The following is a 20,572-nucleotide window of genomic DNA, read 5'->3' on the forward strand; positions in this document are numbered from 1 at the left end:
AGTCCATGTGACAATATTGTAAAAGTTGCAATGAAGAAAACATCATTTGTCACACCTTGGGGAGTTTTTGCTTACAGAGTAATGCCTTTTGGGTTGACATTGGTGAAATCATTACAAGCAGCGCGATAGGTGAAATTCAGCTTTCAAACTATGGACATCACAAAATCAATAATAAATCACCACCCCTATCATTTTGCATGGAGGATCGGGTCCTAACAGACCCTGTGTCGCGTCTCATGTCCACTATTTTCCTCATTCTCTTTTTTTCTTCAACAATTGATAAAATAGTAGGATTCAGCTTCAATTTCAAGCTAGTAGTTATGTGCTCCACGATGGAAAGACTACCTGTAGCAAATCTAGTTTAGTCATAAATTCCAAGATAGTGAGTTTAGTCATAAATCTAGTTCCCTTCTATTGAGAACCTTACATGCATCTTGCAGAAGTGCAGAACAAAGAAAATTACATCGTGTGCCAAGCATTTGCATGCTTATATCTGCGCAAATGGGCTGGAAGCTCATAGATCTCTCAGAAACTACCTCATCCCAATGTTGGTGCAATGTGGAACTATGTGGGATGCTCAGCAGGTATTCGATAGGTTGGTTGAGCGGAATGAACTTTGACGCACTCTGCGCACAAAATCTCATTTTCCACCTCAACCTCACTGCCCCACTCCCTCCTAACGCCCTCCAAACCATCCTCTACCATAATTTGAATCATTGCTGTCCCATTCTCGCCATGTTTTATTTCTCCTTAGACCTTCAGCCATGTAGCCTCTCTCTCCTTCACCCCTCTGACCTCCAAACTCTCGCTGCCCATCCAATTTTGCTTAATTTCTAGGCATGTTGCCATGTCATCACAGAGTCCACAAATGATCCTACAAACAATGATGTGATGCAATTAGCAAAGTCCGTGGGTCTACACTCTAGATAGTCTGCAAGCTGACATTAATTAGATATAGACCTACGAACGAGCCTCTGCAATACAAATGCAAGGGCATCTCGCAGCTTACCAATCCACCTCCTACCATCCCCTCAGCATAATAATCCTCTATAATCGGGTGCTACAAGCTCTGCAACGCTCACTTGAGTCCTTGGTGAGCAATGTTGAAACAATCCATGTAGCATATCCCGAGGAAGTTGCCAAGGAGGAAGGCCAAGAAGGCATTATAGTATTTAATTCTTCCACCCCTCCTATGGAGCTTCCACAACCACCTCCCCTGGATCCCCCCCAACCCATGTTTTCTTGGACTTCTCTCATCACTGGTTGTATTGAATGGGGGGAATCAACCCATGCCCTCAACCTGTACCAGAAAATGCAAGAGGATTGTGTAAATCTCAGCAAATACACGTTTCTGGCCCTGTTGAAGGCATGTGCTAAGTTAAATGATGCAGAAAGAGGCCACGAAATACACGCTGAGATTGCCAGCAAGGGGTTGGTAAGAGATCCTTCTGTGGGCACGTCCTTGGTTGATATGTATGCCAAATGTGGCTTGCTTGCAAAAGCACGGGAAGTGTTTGACAGGCTTCCAGCTCGAGATGTAGTCTTATGGACTGTACTAATCGCAGGATATGCAGAGCACGGGCTTGGTGAGGAAGCTTTGAACTGTTTTGAACAGATGCAACTGGATGGTGTCTCTCCAGACACTGTCACCTTTGTTTGCAGCTTGAAAGCCTGTGGAAGTACAGGAACAATAGACAAGGGCCGAGAAATACATGCTGAAATTGACAGGAAGGGGTTGGAAAGAGATCCTTTTGTTAGCAGCGCTGTAGTCAACATGTATGCCAAATGTGGCTTGCTTGCAAAAGCATGTGAAGTGTTTGACAGGCTTCCAGTCCGGGCGGTAGTCTCCTGGAATGCACTGATCACAGGGCATGCTGAACATGGGCTTAATGAGGAAGCGCTTAACTGTTTTGAACAAATGCAAGTGGAGAATGTCCCTCCTGATGCTATCACATTTGTCTGCAGCTTGAGAGCCTGTGGCAGTGTGCAAACCATAGACAAGGGCCGAGAAATACACAGTGAGATTGCCAGAAAGGGGCTTGAAAAAGATCCTTTTGTTGGCACCACATTGGTTGATATGTATGCCAAATGTGGCTGCCTTGCAAAAGCACGGGAAGTATTTGACAGGCTTCCCGTTCAAAATGTAATCTCATGTAATGCACTAATTGCAGGATATGCCGAACATGGGCAGGGCAGGGAAGCGCTGAACTGTTATGAACAGATGCAACTTGAGAATGTCTCTCCAGATGCTCTCACATATGTTTGCAGTTTGCAAGCTTGTGGCAGCATTGGAGCGATAGTCAAGGGCCAAGAAATACATGCTGAGATTGCTAGAAAGGGGTTTGAAAGGGATCCCTTTGTTAGAAGCACCTTGGTTGATATTTATGCTAAATGTGGCTTACATGCAAGAGCACAGGAAGTTTTTGACAGGCTTCCAGTGCGAGATGTAGTCTCGTGGAATGCACTAATCACAGGATATGCCAAACTTGGATTTGCTGAGGAGGTGGAGGACTGTTTCGAACAGATGCAACTGGAGGGTATCTCTCCAGATGCTGTGACGTTGGTTTGCAGCTTGAAAGCTTGCGGCAACATAGGAGCCATAGAAAAGGGCCAGGAAATACATGCTGAGATTGCAAAAGAGGGGCTGGAAAGAGATGCTATTGTTGGCAACGCCTTGGTTGATATGTATGCCAAGTGTGGTTCACTTGCAAAAGCATGGGGAGTATTTGATAGGCTTTCAGTACGAGACGTAGTCTCCTGGACTGCACTGATCACTGGATATGCCCAACTAGGAGAAAGTGAAGTAGTTTTTTACATGTTAGAGAGGATGAGAGAGAGCATAAAGCCAAGTGGGGTCACATTCCTTAGTGTTCTTACCGTTTGCAGTCATGTGGGCTTAGTGGATATTGGCCTGAAGTATTTTGAGTCCATGGCCGTGCAGGCCAGTTAGACAAGGCGATAGCAATGGCAGAGAAGATGTGTAATCTTGTGGTGTGGCTTACTGTGTTGGGCGCTTGTCAAAAGTGGGGTAATGTGGAGCTTGGAAGACACGCCTTTGAGCATGCGATGGGATTGGATGAAAAGAGTGCTGCAGCTAATGTCTTGATGTCTAACATCTATGCAGACACTCTTACGCAGGAGGACGGGATGATGGCCGAAGCAATGAAAAGCATGGAAGCCAGGGCTGTGGTTATAGACTGACTTTGGTGGAATTGTGCCTGCATTTGTGAGAGGGGACGCAGCTGCTCTCATGAGATTGAGAAGAAGGTCAAGGCAATGAAGAGCATAGAAGCCAAGACTATGGTTGTAGACTGACGTTGGTGGAATTGTGCTGCAAGAGAAATGCAGTGATTCCCAGAAATTTCTGACAGGCTTTCTTGTGGCCACTGCACATAAATCGAATATGCAACAGTGAAATTTCTGATGGCCTTATGACCACTGCACATGAATCGAAGACCTTATGTGCAACAGTGAAATTTCTGATGACCTTATGACCACTGCACATGAATCGAAGATGGAGACTTTTTTTCTCAGAGGCGCAACCGCTGCCATGTTCTCTTTAAGGAAATCTGATGGGAATCGGGATTATGGGCGATGCAAAGGCATCTACGTGTACTCGGAGGATGATGAGAATTGTTGGATTGCGACTTGTGTTAAAATGAGTTGTCCTCATAAGTGTAACAAACATGCAGGCTAAAGTCTTCTTCCACAAGCCACTCCGTGGAGAATGAGTGTGGAAACATTATTCTTCTTAGAGATGCAAACTGCTTTCATGTCTTCTGGAAGGAAAGTATATCTGTTGAGACTATGGGCAAAGTTAATGCATCTAGCGTCTACTCTTATGGGGAATTTTTGCCTGGAATGATTCGAAGGCAGGTGTGGTGGCAGTCAGAGGATGATGAAAGTGTGTTGGAGCATGATGTGTGCTAAAATGAGTTGCCTTTGGAAGTGTAACAAACATGTAAGATATAATCTCCCCCCACAAGCCTCTCCATTCTGACTTGAGCCCTGACCAAGGAGTCAAGTGAAGCTTCAAATGATGCTTGACGTTCATCCTCTCATGGAGCTTGTTGAGAGAAGTGTTGAGGTGGGATGTATATACATAACCTGCTTAGGAAGACTATTAGACACTTTACATCAAATGATTCTTGATGTTCATCCTCTCATTGAGCTTGTTGAGAGGAGCGGTGATTATATACATAACCGTACTTACGAACACTATTAGACAATTCACATCATAGTGGAATTTACATCTTCAACACCTCCTGGTAAATTGAACTTACCAGATGGGTAGGAGTGAATACGACAAGTGAGAGAAAACTGTTGTAAGACCAAAAATTCGAAGTCTAGTGTTGCTATGAGCATGCCTGTAAAAAGACGAAGAAAAATCAAACTCTATGCTTGGAGAAAAACTAAAACAAATTAAGCAACTTATCATCAATAGTTACTCGAGTTGCAAGAGATTTTGATAAACTGAGTCTATTTCTGAAATAAGGGGACTTGTCAAAGCTCAATGCATAATTGGTAGTGCAATTTCATCTATTTGGGACTTTGTTATGTGTGGATTCGTTCATTTGGGCGTGCGAGTTTTGGGTGTTGCAAGGTAGATTACCTTTTCCAGATGGCTACGTGAAACTGAGCGTTGCACGTTTTGCAATGAATGGACGAAACATCGAATCATAAGTTAACAAATTGCTTGAAACAAATGGAACGAAAGTACACTGAATGGAATGGAAATACTCAAGACGGGCAAATGATAGAATATTTATGTATCAAGGTAGCTCTTGGCAAATCGAAATATAACCGCCTCTTGGCAAAACCTCTTCGGCCAAATTCGAGCACGCACTATCTGCAATAGAAATAAGGACGATACTATCTGCCTCTTGTTTACTCCCTTATATACACTCCCCCTGACGGGGCATCCACACCCACCCGTCAGAGGGTAGGTGCCATAATGTTTAGTGAAGACGATGTTGACTTTGGCAAATATGCCTTCATTCCACACCTTGCTGGTAGCGGCTCGGCTTCGGCTGTTGAAACTTGTTATCTTCGAATTCTTGTTCGCAATCTCGGCAACATTTGCAATCCTGAGCTCCACGGGTAGATTTGACACTCTAAAACTCATCTAGGAATCCATCAACCACCCTTACATGGCAGGCCAAAAATTGTTCTGCATCTTATAACAATAGGAACAAAGCCAAGAGAGTGTACAACATGACGAGAATTGTGAGGGACATCACCCCTTTTATGGCTTCTCCTTATGCCTCCATCCATAGCCCCTGCTTTTTATATTCTCAGCTTAACTCATTTGTTCTAATAATTGGTTCGGAAAAGCAGGATATCTTGCATCGTGTCTTCACTTGGGATCCATTTGCCCATAGGTCCCACGAGCAATAAATAATTGGTTCGAAAAGCACCATAACTTGCATCGTGTCTTCATCTCGGCCCATCCTTGTTGGATGGTCCCACAAACAAGGTCGAGCTCCATCTCATCTTAGATATATACATGTCATGAGTCACACATCCTTGAAGATCTCCAGCCTCGCCAAACTATATACAATGGACCTTCATTTTTACCCGAAAAAATATTTTCTCAATTTTAGAAGCTTGCAGAAATGCAATGTCGATCATTCCTTTTTTTGAGTTTTACTAGTGACACCTCGATGGAGAGCAGTCCTTAGCCCTAAACCTCATTATGCATAGATGAGTTCTTCATTAATGCAATTTCTATCATCCCTTTTTTTGAGTTTTACTATTGGGAAATTTTCCCATCAATAGTAAGTGCAATTTTGACAGTTTCTTTTGAATCCCACCTTCTCAACATTAAATGCCAATCGCATAAGTTTCAAGCAAGAAAAAGGAAAGAGGGGATAAAATCTTATTGTCATTCATGGGGAGCTAGAGGGATCACCTTCAAATCCATGAATTATTTTGGGAGAGGGAAATCAAATTAGAGGAAAAACACTTCCAAATCCAAGAGTTACTTTAGTATTTATGATCTTGGATGAAGACTTCAATTGGATGCAAACTTGCATCGAGACTCATTTACTTCAAGATATGGAAATCAAATTAGAGGAACAATAGTACCAAATCTAAGAGTTATTTTAATTTCTATGGTCTTGGATAAAGGCTTGCATCAAGACACAATTGATTGGATTAGACCACATGCACTGATCATAGGATACTTCCAAGGATCTTGGCACCTAGCAGCTTTCCTAGAGTCATGGGTGAGGTCCTTCTGGGTTAGAAAAAGATCTTCTAGTGGAAATTTTTTGTTTTCTTTATAAGGTTACTATAAATTAGACAATAAATTCTATGGATAATAAGGAACCAACCATTGTATTTAGACAATTCCACCTTGATTTCTCTCTTAACAATATGAGAGGTCTATGAGGACACCTATCTTTGTACAATCAACATGCCACCATTTATGGAGGGCTTGAGGTATCCCTTGGGGTAGAGAAAGGACAATTCATCAATCCCATGCAAAGTAATCCTTAGGTTTGTGTCTTGATGGACTTAGCAAAAGAATTGCCTAGAACCCTAGTCATACTTTCTAGAAAGGGAGAAGTCTTCAAAGAGCAACAATTTTTGTATAAGAATCTACCTAAATCTTGCTTCCCATGTGATTAATCAAGACACATTGTAAAAAAATTCCCTCAAAAGAAAGGTAAGCCAAAATATGCTCACGAGATAGCCCCACGTCAAAGATCTAATCCAAGGAGAAAAAAGATAAGACAAAAGTAGGATAGTTGAGCATGATAAAAACATTAAAAAAAGCATGCAACAATATAGAGATCTAAAGAGGCCCTCTAAATAATATTTAAAATTCTTTTGAGGCCCTTATGACCAAGAAACTGATGACAAGATTTAGGAAAATAAGGAAACTCTAGGACTTGAAGACATAGAAAGGCAACTAAGCTAGTCTAAAGCTCCTAAGGATGAGACAAAACAAAAGGACCAATCTTGAGGGGTAGAAACCTATGTATTGTGTGCATTCAAGGAGTCTCCCCTTAATAAAAACTTTTTCGCCAATAAAACTACCCATCTTCACTTATGAACTAATGGTTTTTCTTCTAAATTTTAATTTAAAATCCCTCTTGCTATTGTAATCCCTTTAAAATTTTCCCAAAATTTGAATTAAAATACCCCTCCTTTGGAATGCATGTGGTACACTAAAATTCTATGAGGTGAACCACTCGAGGATAATCGTGGATGTAGGCTAGACCATGGTCATGGCCAAAAGCAATTGACCACCTGCCAGTTGGTCCATGATGCTGCCTCCAACTGGATATTTCTACTGATGTGGGACATGTAAGAAAAGAAGGGAACGTCTCTAGCTTGTTTGAGTGTCTCAGACCCACAATGGCTAGTACCACCCTAAGAGGCCTTCCCTCCCACAACAAGAGCTGCCAAACTGACCCTCCAGCCTAGCTAGGATCGTGGTTAGATAAATATGCCAAACTCTACCCAAGCGACCAATCTCGCTAATCCTATACCACTCTATGTCTTCCAGGGTTGCCAGTTCCTTAGCCTCTCTCTCTGACTCGCTTTATAGAAGGCCACCTAGTCCTGACAAAGTGAGGGATCAAGGAGGATCAAAGCACCACAAGAGAGACATAGGGTAGCAAACACTCAATCTATTGCAAATATGTGTACTCAACAATACATGATAGGCTTCTTATATAGAGAGAGCCTTTAGAATAGTCAAACCATGTGGGATCTTCTCATCCACATCTCTCCTTGTGGATATCCTTAATCCACATCTCCACATCATGTAGTCCACATCCCAGGGTGGCTACTTTAATACATTCCTTATCACATACCTTTGCCCTTTAATCTATGTGCTCATGGCACCATATCTCAACACCTCCCCTTAGTGCCATGATCCTTTGGCTACTGCAAGGTGGTTAGATGTGAGTTACATGTGAGTTACATTCCATCACCTCCCCTTAGTGCATGCATTGCTACTTAAGGTGGTCAAGTGTGGTTTTTACATGTCAATACCTCCCCTGGGTGCTTTCATAGCTACTCTCAGGTGGTCAGGCTTGATTTACAAAATATATAGGCAAGGTTGGCAAGGGTTTTCGTTTCTCAATACATTCCATTGATGTCACCATTTGGCTCATGGCTTGATGACAATTCCACGTAGTTGACCTGCTGGTTCTTCAATCTGCAATCTTCTTCCTTGTGTCCCAGCTTCTTGCAACGGTGACACTTTGGTTTGTTCTTCAATCTACAGTCACTTTGATAGTGACCCATCCTTCCACAATGGTAGCACTTCGTTGATGTTTTACTGAATAGTTCTTGTTCTTCATTATAGCTGTTGCGTGTAGATGTTGATGTCAATGTCTTCAACTCTCTTTCTTTTTCAAGAAGAGAGGATACACATTCCTCAAACTTTGGATCTGGCAAATTCTTCAAAGTGGTTGTCAGTGCACTATACTCTGCAGGCATGCTTTTAAGGAGAATTGCAAGTGCATCTTTCTCTCCTACTTTTGCATTTATGCCCTCTAGTTGGGTCATAATGCTTTTGATTTTGTTGACAAATTGTGCCATGGATTCATTGAAGCCCATGTGCATACCATAGAACTCAATCTTAAGATGGATTTCTTGGTTTTTGGCTTTTGCACCAAACACTGTGTTCAACTCATCCCATGCATCCTTGGCATGATCCTTGGAGTCTATATGATGAATTATGTTTGGATCCAAGTGCAAACCAATGAGTGATAGTGCCGCTTCATCTTTTTCCTTCCAGGCATCATTTTGTGCAGTGGATATTTCTTCTTTTACAGTCTTCCAAAGCTTTTGATGCATCAAGAGATATCTCATTTGTGTAGACCACGTGTGGAATCCATCCTCGGTGAACTTGTCAACAGTTGGGGTGCGGATTGCCATTGCAAAGGTCTTGCCAGTTGATGATACTTTCAAATCTAGCAGTGTCTAATTGCATACAAAAAATCTGAGTTGACAGGCGCCTAGAGCTCAAAAAACTGGTTATTTTTCCTTTTTGGAGCGTGTGCAAATTCTTCTTGGATTGGAAGTTTTCTATGAAGAAGAGGGGGTCTTGATGATGTGGCACATGGATTCACATGCAGAATTCAAACTATGCTTACAAAGGGACTGTGCTTGAGTGGCACTATGACATGTGGCAGTCTTCTAACCAGACTGAGTTAACTCAAGGGTAGATAAACTTAACTATGGCCCAAGCATGGAACTTAACCATACTACCTTAACCACCCCTAACCATGGCTTAGGATGGGTTAACTTAACTAGTCCTATCTGCCATGTGTCACTCAATGGTGACCTTAGTAATAGAACTTTGAGAATGATCTCTGATCTGAAGCGTTGTGAGCTTCATGCAGAGATGCCCGTGAGCATCGATGAAAGCCGATGCTTGAAGGAGGTGCTCGCGTTGCGAGGAGGAGCTGCCCGTAGGATTTGATCCTCGTGTAGAGTTGATCGCGGGAGATTTTGTGGCGTGGTTTCTAGTCACTGGAGAGCTGGAATGAAGGTGGCAGCAGTCTTGCTTTTTGTCGCACAAAGGTCTTCCAAAGTGATCTGCATCTTGGTGTGATAGATCATTTCGACGCGGTGTCTACACCTGATGCATGTGGAGTTGCAGTTGATGTTGAAGGAGCAGTCAAGTGTCTGTGAAGGGGCGTTGTGGAAGAGCTACTATTTGATGGAGAAGCTCATTGTTGGAGCTGGCAGCTACTGTTGCAATTTGATCAAGCTGTCAACAAGCAGAGGGATTTGGTGGAGGATTGTAGATGGGCTAGCTCGATTGATAGGAGCTGGTGGTGGATAATTAAGAGAGGAGGAAGCAAGTAAGGAGACCTGGAGGAATGGCCCAACAGTAGTAGAAGGCGGCCTTTGATGTCTTGGCCAACGGTCGAGCAGCTTGCTACAAGGCCCGTGACTTGTTCATCATGGAGCGTGGAAGATTCGTTATTGCTATCAAAGCAGTAGGGGGAAGAGTTTGTTCAGAAACGAGAAAAGTGCAAGAAGCTCCAACTATTGTTCCTCCTCCATGGTGTCATTTTTTGTATACTGTGGGCTAATAGTACATTGGCTAGGCCGTCGGGCTAGAGTCACCACTTTGCAGGAACCTTGAGTAGAAAACAAGTCAAACTGTAGGCTCACGAAATGAATCACTCATAAAATTGAATCTCTTCCTCACAAAAGAAAATTCTCTCAAGACAAATAGAAATCTCTCAAGAAGAAGGAGCCTCTCTCTCTCATACACAATCTCTCTCACAAGGATGGTGCCTTAGTGGAAGGCAGAACCATGCTTTGATACCATGACAAAGTGAGGGATCAAGGAGGATCAAAGCACCACAAGAGAGACATAGGGTAGCAAACACTCAATCTATTGCAAATATGTGTACTCAACAATACATGATAGGCTTCTTATATAGAGAGAGCCTTTAGAATAGTCAAACCATGTGGGATCTTCTCATCCACATCTCTCCTTGTGGATATCCTCAATCCACATCTCCACATCATGTAGTCCACATCCCAGGGTGGCTACTTTAATACATTCCTTATCACATACCTTTGCCCTTTAATCTATGTGCTAAGGGCACCATATCTCAACAAGTCCCACCCTGTAAGACATATGATGGATGAAGCATAGGTGCTCTCTAAAGAAACGGTCCCTGAGAGATGCTCCCATCCATGAGAACTGACCATCCCAGTAGTGAGGGGTCCAGGGGATGTGCAACCCCTCCCACCATGACTTAGGGATCACTGAGTCAATCCCAGCCATGCATATGCCTATGTCCTTGCAAGTATAAGAGTGACTGTGCTCTAGCCTCTATATCCCAAGAGAGCTGGCTGCAAGACCCAAAGGATCTTGTTGGGCCACTATCCCACTGTGCCCAGCCGCTGTGCATCCTCTGACCGAGCATTTGACCATCTCTGTCTCTGACCTCCGGGTGCCAGAGAATAGGCTACCTCTCAAACTCAACCCTGCAAAATATGTCACACCCTGATCAAGCTGCTCATGAAGAGGAGCCTCTCCCTGTGAGTGGTGCCTCTAAGAAAATACACATGTAACACTTGCTGCCATGCCCACTTGTTTAAGGGGTATTCCTGAGAAGTCCCCTTTGCAAGAGGAGCTTCCAGGGCTATGTGCCAGGTGTGAGATGTTAGACCACTACCTTGCCCAAGAGGGTCCGGCTCTGCATCTCTAGGTCTATAATGCCCATTCCCCCCTAGACTATGGAAGGATCACTATTTGCCACACCACTCTAGCCCTAGCATTTTGAGTGCTATTTGAACTCGCCCAGAGAAAGTTGTGCACCAATCTTCTGATCTGTCCCATGCAAACCCTGTGGAAGCACCAACAGAATGCAATGTACCAGAACATAGTGAGTAAGACTTGGTTGACAACAAGAGGCTGCAAGAGAGAGTTTGGCCAAGCTCCAATATAGGAGCTTGCATCAAACACTCTCTAGAACTGAGGCAATCTACTGATCTGCCATAGTATCTGACCCCACCTGACATACTAGGTATCATGATGTCTATCCACGTGGGATCCACCTGACGCCAAGACCTACCCCCCAGTCATTAATATCCTAGAGCACCTCCGTGCCTGTGAAGAAATCTATAGATTTGGTCTAGTTGATCCATGCCTCATAGGCCTCACAGTAAATGGCCAAAGCCTCCTAACCCTCTTGAGGCTCGTCATGGACCCATCCACAAATAAAGTTGTGTCATCCATGAACTATGAGTCCAATAGCTCATCGAATCAGAAGTCGCATGCCTAAAAGACTAGCGGCTTGAGATCGTAAAAAGTAACCGATGGCCTCCACCACAAAAAGAAAGAGGAAGGGGGAAAGATGGAAACCCTAATGGACCGAACATGATAAAGGAAATGCCTCTCTTAAGTGGCCACCAATGGTCACCTGATTGGAACTCCTTGCATATAGTGCTGAAACTCCTTGGATCCATTGCTCGGAGAAGCCCAATCTCCTCATCATGACCTTGAGGAAGGATCAATCCGCCTGTCATATGCCTTCTTGAAATTCAAGAGAAGTATAGCGAGAGGCTGAGCATCCTCTCTAGCCCAACTCACTACCTCCTAGAAGGGAAAAATGTTATCCAACATGCTACTCGACAAAACTAGTTTGTGTTTTGTGGATGATATCTGGAAGGTGGGGTCGCATCTGCAAACTCAAGACCTTGGCCAAGATCTTGTAAGTGGTGTCCAGTAGTGTAATCGGTCTCCACTATCAAATGTTCATCTTGCAACCCCCTTTAGGGAGCAAACAGATCCAGTTGTGACTCAGGGACCATGGGAGAGAACCTGTGTCAAAGATATTCTAACAAGACTATAGGAGGGGGTGCAGATATGCTCCTAGAACCGAAATCGACCACTACTTGGCAAACGAATTACCCCTAGGCCAGGTGAACAACTGCCTTCCAAGCTCCCTTATGATGGGTATGAGAGGCTACAAGTACTCTTGCATGGCCTCAAAAACTTGCAAGAACTGCTCTCCTCACCAGGAAAACCACACCATTCTCACTCAGCAATCAAGAAAGAAGGACAACATCATCATCATCATCATCACTCTCACCATCTTCACTCTCTTCCTCCATAATTGCAAGAACAAGAAAGGGCACAAGAGAAGAAAGATTTCTTCTCCAAGAACACAAGAGAAGAATCAATGAAGGAAGCGTGCCCAAAAGGATGGAAGAAGAGAGAATATGTAACCACCTTCCAACTTCCACACACCCCACGATTCCTCCCACCACCTTTCTTGATATTTTATTAAATTTCAAGTACTTTGATTACAGCTCCATGACGAAGGTTCATGTGACAGTTATTTTGCAACATCCTTCACCTTTCTCAAATAACACACACATATTGACCATGGCTTGAAGAGTGCGGACCCGCTAATTGCCATGTCAATTTACAATGGATATTTGCAATGAAGTACATCAAATAAATATTTCTAATAGAACACCTCAAAAAGAATAAGGCAAAACAATCCCTCCAAATGAGCACAAGTATGCCCCACACCTCAAGCAAAGAAACAATGTAAATCACCATCATTAAGCTCTTAAAAAAGCATGGATAACCATGGTGAAAATTCCCATCAAATGATCAATCTTGAAATACACCCTCACAAAAGATACAGCATGAAGAACACCACCTGATAATTTTTGTGTGTTTTAGTTTCAAAAAAGCAATGAACAACTTTGGCTTGGCACTTTCTCCTCTCTCGATGTCGTGGCCAGATCTCATTCCCAACTACTCCTTGTTTAATGGAACTTTTGCTTCTTCTTCTCTCTCCATTTTGTACGTCGGAGTATCGAACATGTTGCCAGCTCTCGCTCTTTATAGCTCCATCGAGGTATCCTCTCCTCCTCTTGCATCAAGTTGAGCAGCTCATCCCTTTGCTTGGGCTCTTTCTTCAATTGTTTCCATTGATGCTAGACATTTCTAGCACATGATTCTCATCATAGCAGCCAACCAATCTTGTAGCTTTATTGTGCATTTTGTGCTCTAAATTTTTTTGAATGCCTTGACAACTTGAACTACCTCTGGTCACAACAAATGATCGGCAAAGTAAACCCATCTTCAAAGCGGTCATTGTTAATCGACGTTTCACTTTCTTTGGATAGACTATAAGATCATGAATATTCTTGGAGGATGATAACTATTTATAGTCTTCGCATGAAGGGCCCTGTCCTCTGAATCCACTTCAAGGTACTGTCTTGGAGAACTAATAATAGATGTGAATGAAGGAAGGGAGCCAGGAGAATGCATGCACAAATGCACAACTGCATCATCTATCCTCATCTTTGTAATTTTTGAGACCACCTCTCTCTCAGCAGACGCACCAATGAACAATGCCTTCCAAGCTCCCTTATGATGGGTATGAGAGGCTACAAGTACTCTTGCATGGCCTCAAAAACTTGCAACAACTACTCTCCTCACTAGGAAAGCCACATCATTCTCACTCAGCAATTAAGAAAGAAGGACAGCATCATCGTCATCATTGTCATGTACCCATTAGAGGATGCACGTGTGGAAGAATGATACATAAATTGAGAAGCATTAGCCCTCCAAATGGCGTGGAAGGAGTGTCCACGTGAGTGTGCTTTTTCTATTGACGAATCGAGAATGCTCATGCAATCCACAAACCACATATGAATGCATAATGCCTCATACACACATTCCATGCATACTCTCGAGAGGTCACAACCTCTCATGCCTCTTGGGATCCATCCCTTGGGCATACCCCATTATTCTACCCTTAACCTATGACACTTTTATGTCTACCATTTATTAATGCACCCATGCATACCCATTCCTATCCTAGGACCTACATGTGTGAGTGCACCATTTATTAATCAATTAACATATATCCAATACATTGTCAATATGGCATTTAGCCATTTAAGCCTACCTAGCCTACCTACTACTAATTATTACATTTGATCATGCTAGCCTAATACATTCTAGACTACAAAATCGTGTCGTGACATGCCCTCTTGCTTGGGACATAGATGTCCTCATCTATTAGGTACTCTTCTTTGACTTCATGATCTTTAGCACTCTTTAGGTTCCTGTATAAACTTCCATACAAAAACTTTAATCTTTCATCTTCTTGTTTGGTACTCCTGCCAAACAAGTCCAACATTAGTATGTTCCTTTAAATCAAATTTCCAAATAAATTAGTAAGAAAGACATAGTACTTATCTTTCATGTTGTGTTGTCCATGTACTGCTTTGCTTTGGACATGCCTACAAGGACTAATTTAACTTTATCTATTAGGGTTAGTAGGAATCCATTTCTGTTATATTTTTCCTTTCCAATAGGATACCATTTCCTAATCTATCTCTCTCACATGCATGCATTGGCCCAAGTTCCAAGTGACCAGTTTGGAACCATTAGTTTTAGGTTGATCAGACCCAAAACTTACAAGATAGGCCTAACTTACAAGATCAAGATCACCAGATCTTGCTTGAGTACTCATTCTAGACCACCAGGTCTAATTGTGGATCCACCCATAATCATGCGTCCATGACTTACCAATTACTTGAGATCTCTCTAAGGTCACCAGACCTTACTAAGCGCTTACATATCCACCACCTATGGCCATGTATAGCACCCTCTTGCTTGGGAAGAGTCGAAGTACTACCTTGGCTCATCAACCCAACCTAAGAGAATGACTTAACCATCTCTAGTACTCCAACTTCAAGACTCTTAGCACCATGGATGCCTTCCAAAGCTCAACTTGCCCAACGTCTCTGTACGATACCATTGTGTACATTTCCAAGGTAATAATTGTGCATGTGCTCAATTCTTGAAAATTTTCCTACCCAAGTGTATGATCCTACATGCAAATGCATTTATTACTTCATTCTTTGTCCTAAATGCTCATCTTGAGTTTTAGGTCAATCCTTTTACCCTCGTCACCATTCAAACTTTGTCTTTGACCATAATTGTCCTCCTATGCCTAATCCAATAGGGAACTTTCACCATCCTATTTCCACCTCCTCCTACTAATCTACTTCCAAGCTACATCCTCCTATGTGCCTTGGTGTATTAGCTAATCTTGATCAATGCGGATCACTTGCTTCAAGGTTTTCTCCATATCAAGTTGCCATGTTATACCCCCGTGGAACATCTCATATGTCCTTATAACTTTAACTATGCATGTCCTAGTTGCTTCTTATGATCTAGTACCACCACTTTGGTTTTTACCAAAAGTTTTTAATTTGTAGCATTCCCTTCTTGCTATTTGTGAAGCGACCATGCTTCATTCAAAATGCTTCAATCCGCTATTTTCCAACCATTACGACGTTCTAGATTCTAACATGTTCTCATGATAATCTCTTTTGCATCTTTGTCGTACACATCTACTCAATTGCCCCCGCTACCTTCTCTGTAGTACTTCAATTTCCTAATGTTCAACTACCATGCTATTCTCTTTATTATCTCTTTTTTTTTTAAAACAATCCTTTATTTTCTCAATAATCTTTTTCTTTCTATTCTACATTTTCTTTTAATCCTCTTTTTTTAAATTCCTTCTTTTCCTCTTATTTTCTCCCTTTTTATCTTTTATCTTTATCTTTTTTTTTAACATGCTTTCTTTTATTTTCTTCTCTAACCCCTTTTTTTTTCTAACCGTTTTTTTTTTCTAACCCTTTTTTTTTTCTGGAAACGCAAGGGGGAAAAGAAAAGGAAGGGGGGGGGGGGTGGATTTTGAAAGTACAAGGGGGAAGAAAGGGAAGGGGCATGGCATGACGGCGACGGCTAGCAGCTTGCAAGCTAGTAGAGTGGACAGTGGCAGAGGGCAAAGGCACAATTTTTGGTGTAGTTTCTAGCACGATTCGCAGTGCACAGGGCTGTAGAACTGGCTGGCAATAGAGGATATGCATTGTTGGTAGGTGACATGTGGTGGTGTGTGGACGGCAGGCACGACACAGTGCCAGAAGAGGCGGCTACAGTAGAGGCACCATCGACGGCCATGCGGTTCCTAAGCACGGGTCATGGTGCAATTTACGGCATCACGCGCCATCAGGCACATGACCACAAGGCCTTACACAAGCCTTTACAAACTTCATTGGGCCTTACACAGGCCTTGCATAAGAGTTGAGGACAGCGCGATGCACTGCCACATGTTGTATATCTTTTCGGGCATCGTTGGCCAAAAGAAATACCTCTCTAATGCTTGAGTTGTTGTAGTAATTCCTCTATGCCCAACATAGGGAGGTGCATGGCATTCCAAAGATGAACGAGTGTGTCAAGCTTTTCTTGGAGAGGGATATTAAGTTTTTTGTTTGTAATGTCAAATGCAATGCGGAGTGTATAGTTAGGCCGTTTATGTTGTAAGCTGCTTTTCTAGTGTAAGCTAACATTAATACATGTAATAGTTCATAATCTACATGTGCAAGAGTATGATTGTAGAGCCATAATAACCCTTGGACTATAAGAAGGAGAAGGTACGTTTTGTCTCTACCAGCTCCACCACAGTGAGAAATAAGTGGATTTTCTCTGTCAGACGAATCCTTTTCCATATCATGAGATCATAAAAAAGTTGCCTTTATTCGATGTTCAAAGATTGAATCATGTAAAAGTATTTGTCGTTTTGCATAAGGATTTGCTTTTTAATAGGAATAATGTAAAAGTATTCGTTGTTTTGCATGAGGATTTGTTTTATAATAGGAATAATGAATTTATCGCTGATTGTGCTTTTATTTATGCTTCTTATGTTGAACGCAATGTCATATGTGGGGAAGCTATTTTGCTCAAAGTCAATGTTTTCAGCCATGGTAGTTTGATTGTTATTTTTGTATTGGATATAGTGGTCTTCTCATATTTGTTCATTGTTGTCATCACAAGTGTATAAAGCTTTATTTCATAGTATAATGTTGCACCTAGAGTTGTAGTCTTCTTTGCCAAGATCCATGTACCTCGATTGGTGGCGTGGGGCCCGTCCCCTTTTTTTTTCTAAATATATGTTGTTTGCCTCCTCGCACATTGAAGAAAGTAGATATTCATAAAGAAAAAAAAATCAAATTTCAAAGAGGGAAAGAGAACGAAGCCCCTTGGTATTTTTCTTCATCAATGACTTCACTCTGATGTCAGCGACTGTTGTAACTCCCACATGGCAGGCTCCCATAGTCAGACGATCTTGGCTTTGATACCACTTGTCACATACCGGTTGGAGGATGCACATGTGTGGAAGAATGATACATAAATTGAGAAGCATTGGCCCTCCAAATGGGGTGGAAGGAGTGCCCATGTGAGTGTACTTTTGCTATTGACAAATCTAGAATGCTCATGCAATCCACAAACCACATATGAATGCATAATGCCTCATACACACATTCCATGCATATGAGAGGTCACAACCTCTCATGCCTCTTGGGATCCATCCCTTGGGTGTACCCCATTATTCTACCCTTAACCTATGACACTTTTATGTCTACCATTTATTAATGCACCCATGCATTCCTACCCATTCCTATCCTAGGACCTACATGTGTGAGTGCACCATTTATTAATCAATTAACATATATCCAATACATTATCAATATGGCATTTAGCCATTTAAACCTACCTAGCCTACCTACTACTAATTATTACATTTGATCATGCTAGCCTAATACATTCTAGACTACAAAATCGTGTCGTGACAATCATCATCACTCTCACCATCTTCACTCTCTCCCTCCATAATTGCAATAACAAGAAAGGGAACAAGAGAAAAAAGATTGCTGCTACAAGAATACAAGAGAAGAATTGATGAAGGAAGCGTGCCCAAAAGGATGGAAGAAGAGAGAAGATGTAACCACCTTCCAACTTCCACACACCCAACGACTCCTCCCACCACCTTTCTTAATATTTTATTAAATTTCAAGTACTTTGATAACATTTCCATGACTAAGGTTCATGTGACCTTTATTTTGCAACATCCTTCACCTTTCCCAAATGAGAACACACACACACATATTGACCATGGCTTGAAGAGTGTGGACCCGCTAATTGCCATGTCAATTTACAATGGATATTTGCAATGAAATACACCAAATAAATGTTTTTAATAGCCCAAATGCTCCAAATATATCTATGTAGACCAATGAAAGGTACCAAATTTAGCAGAAATTTGGGGGCTAACACCAGGCCCTTAAGAAGGATCGAGCCAGTAAACTCATTAAGGATGCACTGCCATACCAATTGATAGCAGGCCAACTATACTGTAAGGGCAAGTATGGCATCTTGCAAAGATGTGTGTGTGAACATGAATACATCGATGTGCTGGAAGAAGCCCACTCAGGTATTGCAAGAGGTCATTTAGCCATTGATGTTATAGCACATAAAGTCTTGCAAGTTGGTCTTTAGTGGCCGACACTTTACACTCTCAAGGTCAATATACCTTGATGTGATACATACGGCAGATGGTGCCTATGGTGTTTGGAAGCAACTATGTGACCTATATGAGATGAAGAGGTCTCATGAAAGGGGGAAATCCCTTGGCACAGGCACGTCCACGACCAGGCTTCATGATCGGTGCTTCTATTGTGGCAGGAAGGGCCACATGAAGAAAGACCGCTTTAAGTGGTAGAAGGCCTGAGAGGGAAAGAAGAAGGTTGATGACACCAAGGAAGAGAAGATGAAAGCAAGGGTAGAGGAGGTGAACACTATGAGCATTCACAATGATGATGGTGATGTAATGTATGCCTCTAGTTTCGATGATGCATTTCTTGTAGCCACATGTGATGGTATATCACGCGACTAGATCATTGACTCCAGTGCATCCTTTCACGTCACTCCACACAGGGAGTGGTTTGCGTCTGATGATGTGGTGAGGAAAGGATGTGTACAACTGGGTAATGACTATGCATGTGACATTGTTGGAGTGGGAGATGTGCATATATCTGTACCCAATGGTTCTTCCTTTGTGATTAGGAATGCATGGCATGTACCAAGTCTCACGAAGAGCTTGATTAGCATTGGATAGTTGGATGATGGTGGTTACCACACTATGTTTGGTGATCACTCATGGAAGATTAGCAAATGGTCTCTTGTTGTTGTTTGAGGGTCCAAGTATGGGACGTTGTACTCTTTGCGTGTATCCAGTGTGAAAGATCCCATCATTAGTGTGACGAAGTAGTCATTTGTCTCTTTGTGGCATCACCAACTGGGACACATGAGTGTTCAAGGAATTAAAATTCTTTCCTATTTGTAGTATCTTCCATCCTTTAATTTTTTGATTTCACTTTATGTGACCATTGCTTTTATGGCAAGCAGGTTAGGATGTCACATTAGAGATCTCTTGAGAAGAGACAATTGGAGCCATTGGATTTAGTCCATAGTGATGTGTAGCATGCCTAATATGCCATTAGGCATGGCTTCATACTTTGTAACATTTAGTGATGACGCTACACGAAAAGTATGGGTGTATCCTCTATGAAAAAATAGTAATTGATGCATTTAAAAAATTATTGGCATTTGCAGAGAATTAGTTAGAGAGGAAGCTTAAGTGCTTGCAGACTGATAATGGTGGAGACTCTACCTCTCATGAGTTTCAGTGGTTTTGTGAGATGTGTGGCATCAAGATGGAGCTTACCTATCCAAAAAATCTTGAACAAAATGGTGTTGTTGAGAAGATGAATCACACCATCAATGATAGGAGTCATAGCATGCTTTCTAACTTTCGCCTATCACATGGCTTTTGGGCAAAAGCCATGGACACAGTGGTTCATTTGGTCAATCGATCACCCAGTTGGCCGTTGGATGGGGAAATCCTAGAAGAGGTGTGGTCGGGGAAGAAACTCTCTTATGAGAACTTACATGTGTTTGGATGCAATGCATATGTGCACATTTTGAAGGAGAAATGGAGAAAGCTTGACCCTAAGTTAAGAAAATTCATTTTGAGTGGTTATGGACAGCCATGGGATACCGCTTATGGGACCTCGAGGCTAAGAAGTTTGTGTGTAGCAATGATGTGATATTCAACGAGGTGAAGATATATAAGTAGCCAATCAAAGAAGTTAAGATTAAGAGAGTCATATTTTAGGAGGATGGGCATACTCCACATGATGT

At 42.2% G+C, this 20,572-nt stretch overlaps 1 protein-coding gene across 1 annotated transcript; it reads left to right on the top strand.

Moving 5' to 3' along the window:
* The first annotated feature begins 1,774 nt into the window (after positions 1-1,774).
* Positions 1,775-3,201, top strand: LOC147883427 (pentatricopeptide repeat-containing protein At4g25270, chloroplastic-like). The gene is made up of 4 exons (XM_087399491.1): positions 1,775-1,982; positions 2,172-2,454; positions 2,572-2,798; positions 2,942-3,201. Exons 1-4 carry the CDS (start codon positions 1,775-1,777, stop codon positions 3,199-3,201), a joined length of 978 nt encoding a protein of 325 aa, XP_087255617.1.
* The last annotated feature ends 17,371 nt before the right edge of the window (positions 3,202-20,572 follow it).

The sequence above is a fragment of the Dipteris shenzhenensis genome, chromosome 28 (assembly GCF_047967505.1).
Source record: "Dipteris shenzhenensis isolate YYH24624 ecotype China chromosome 28, Dip_SZ_1.0, whole genome shotgun sequence".
Classification (NCBI taxonomy): domain Eukaryota; kingdom Viridiplantae; phylum Streptophyta; class Polypodiopsida; order Gleicheniales; family Dipteridaceae; genus Dipteris; species Dipteris shenzhenensis.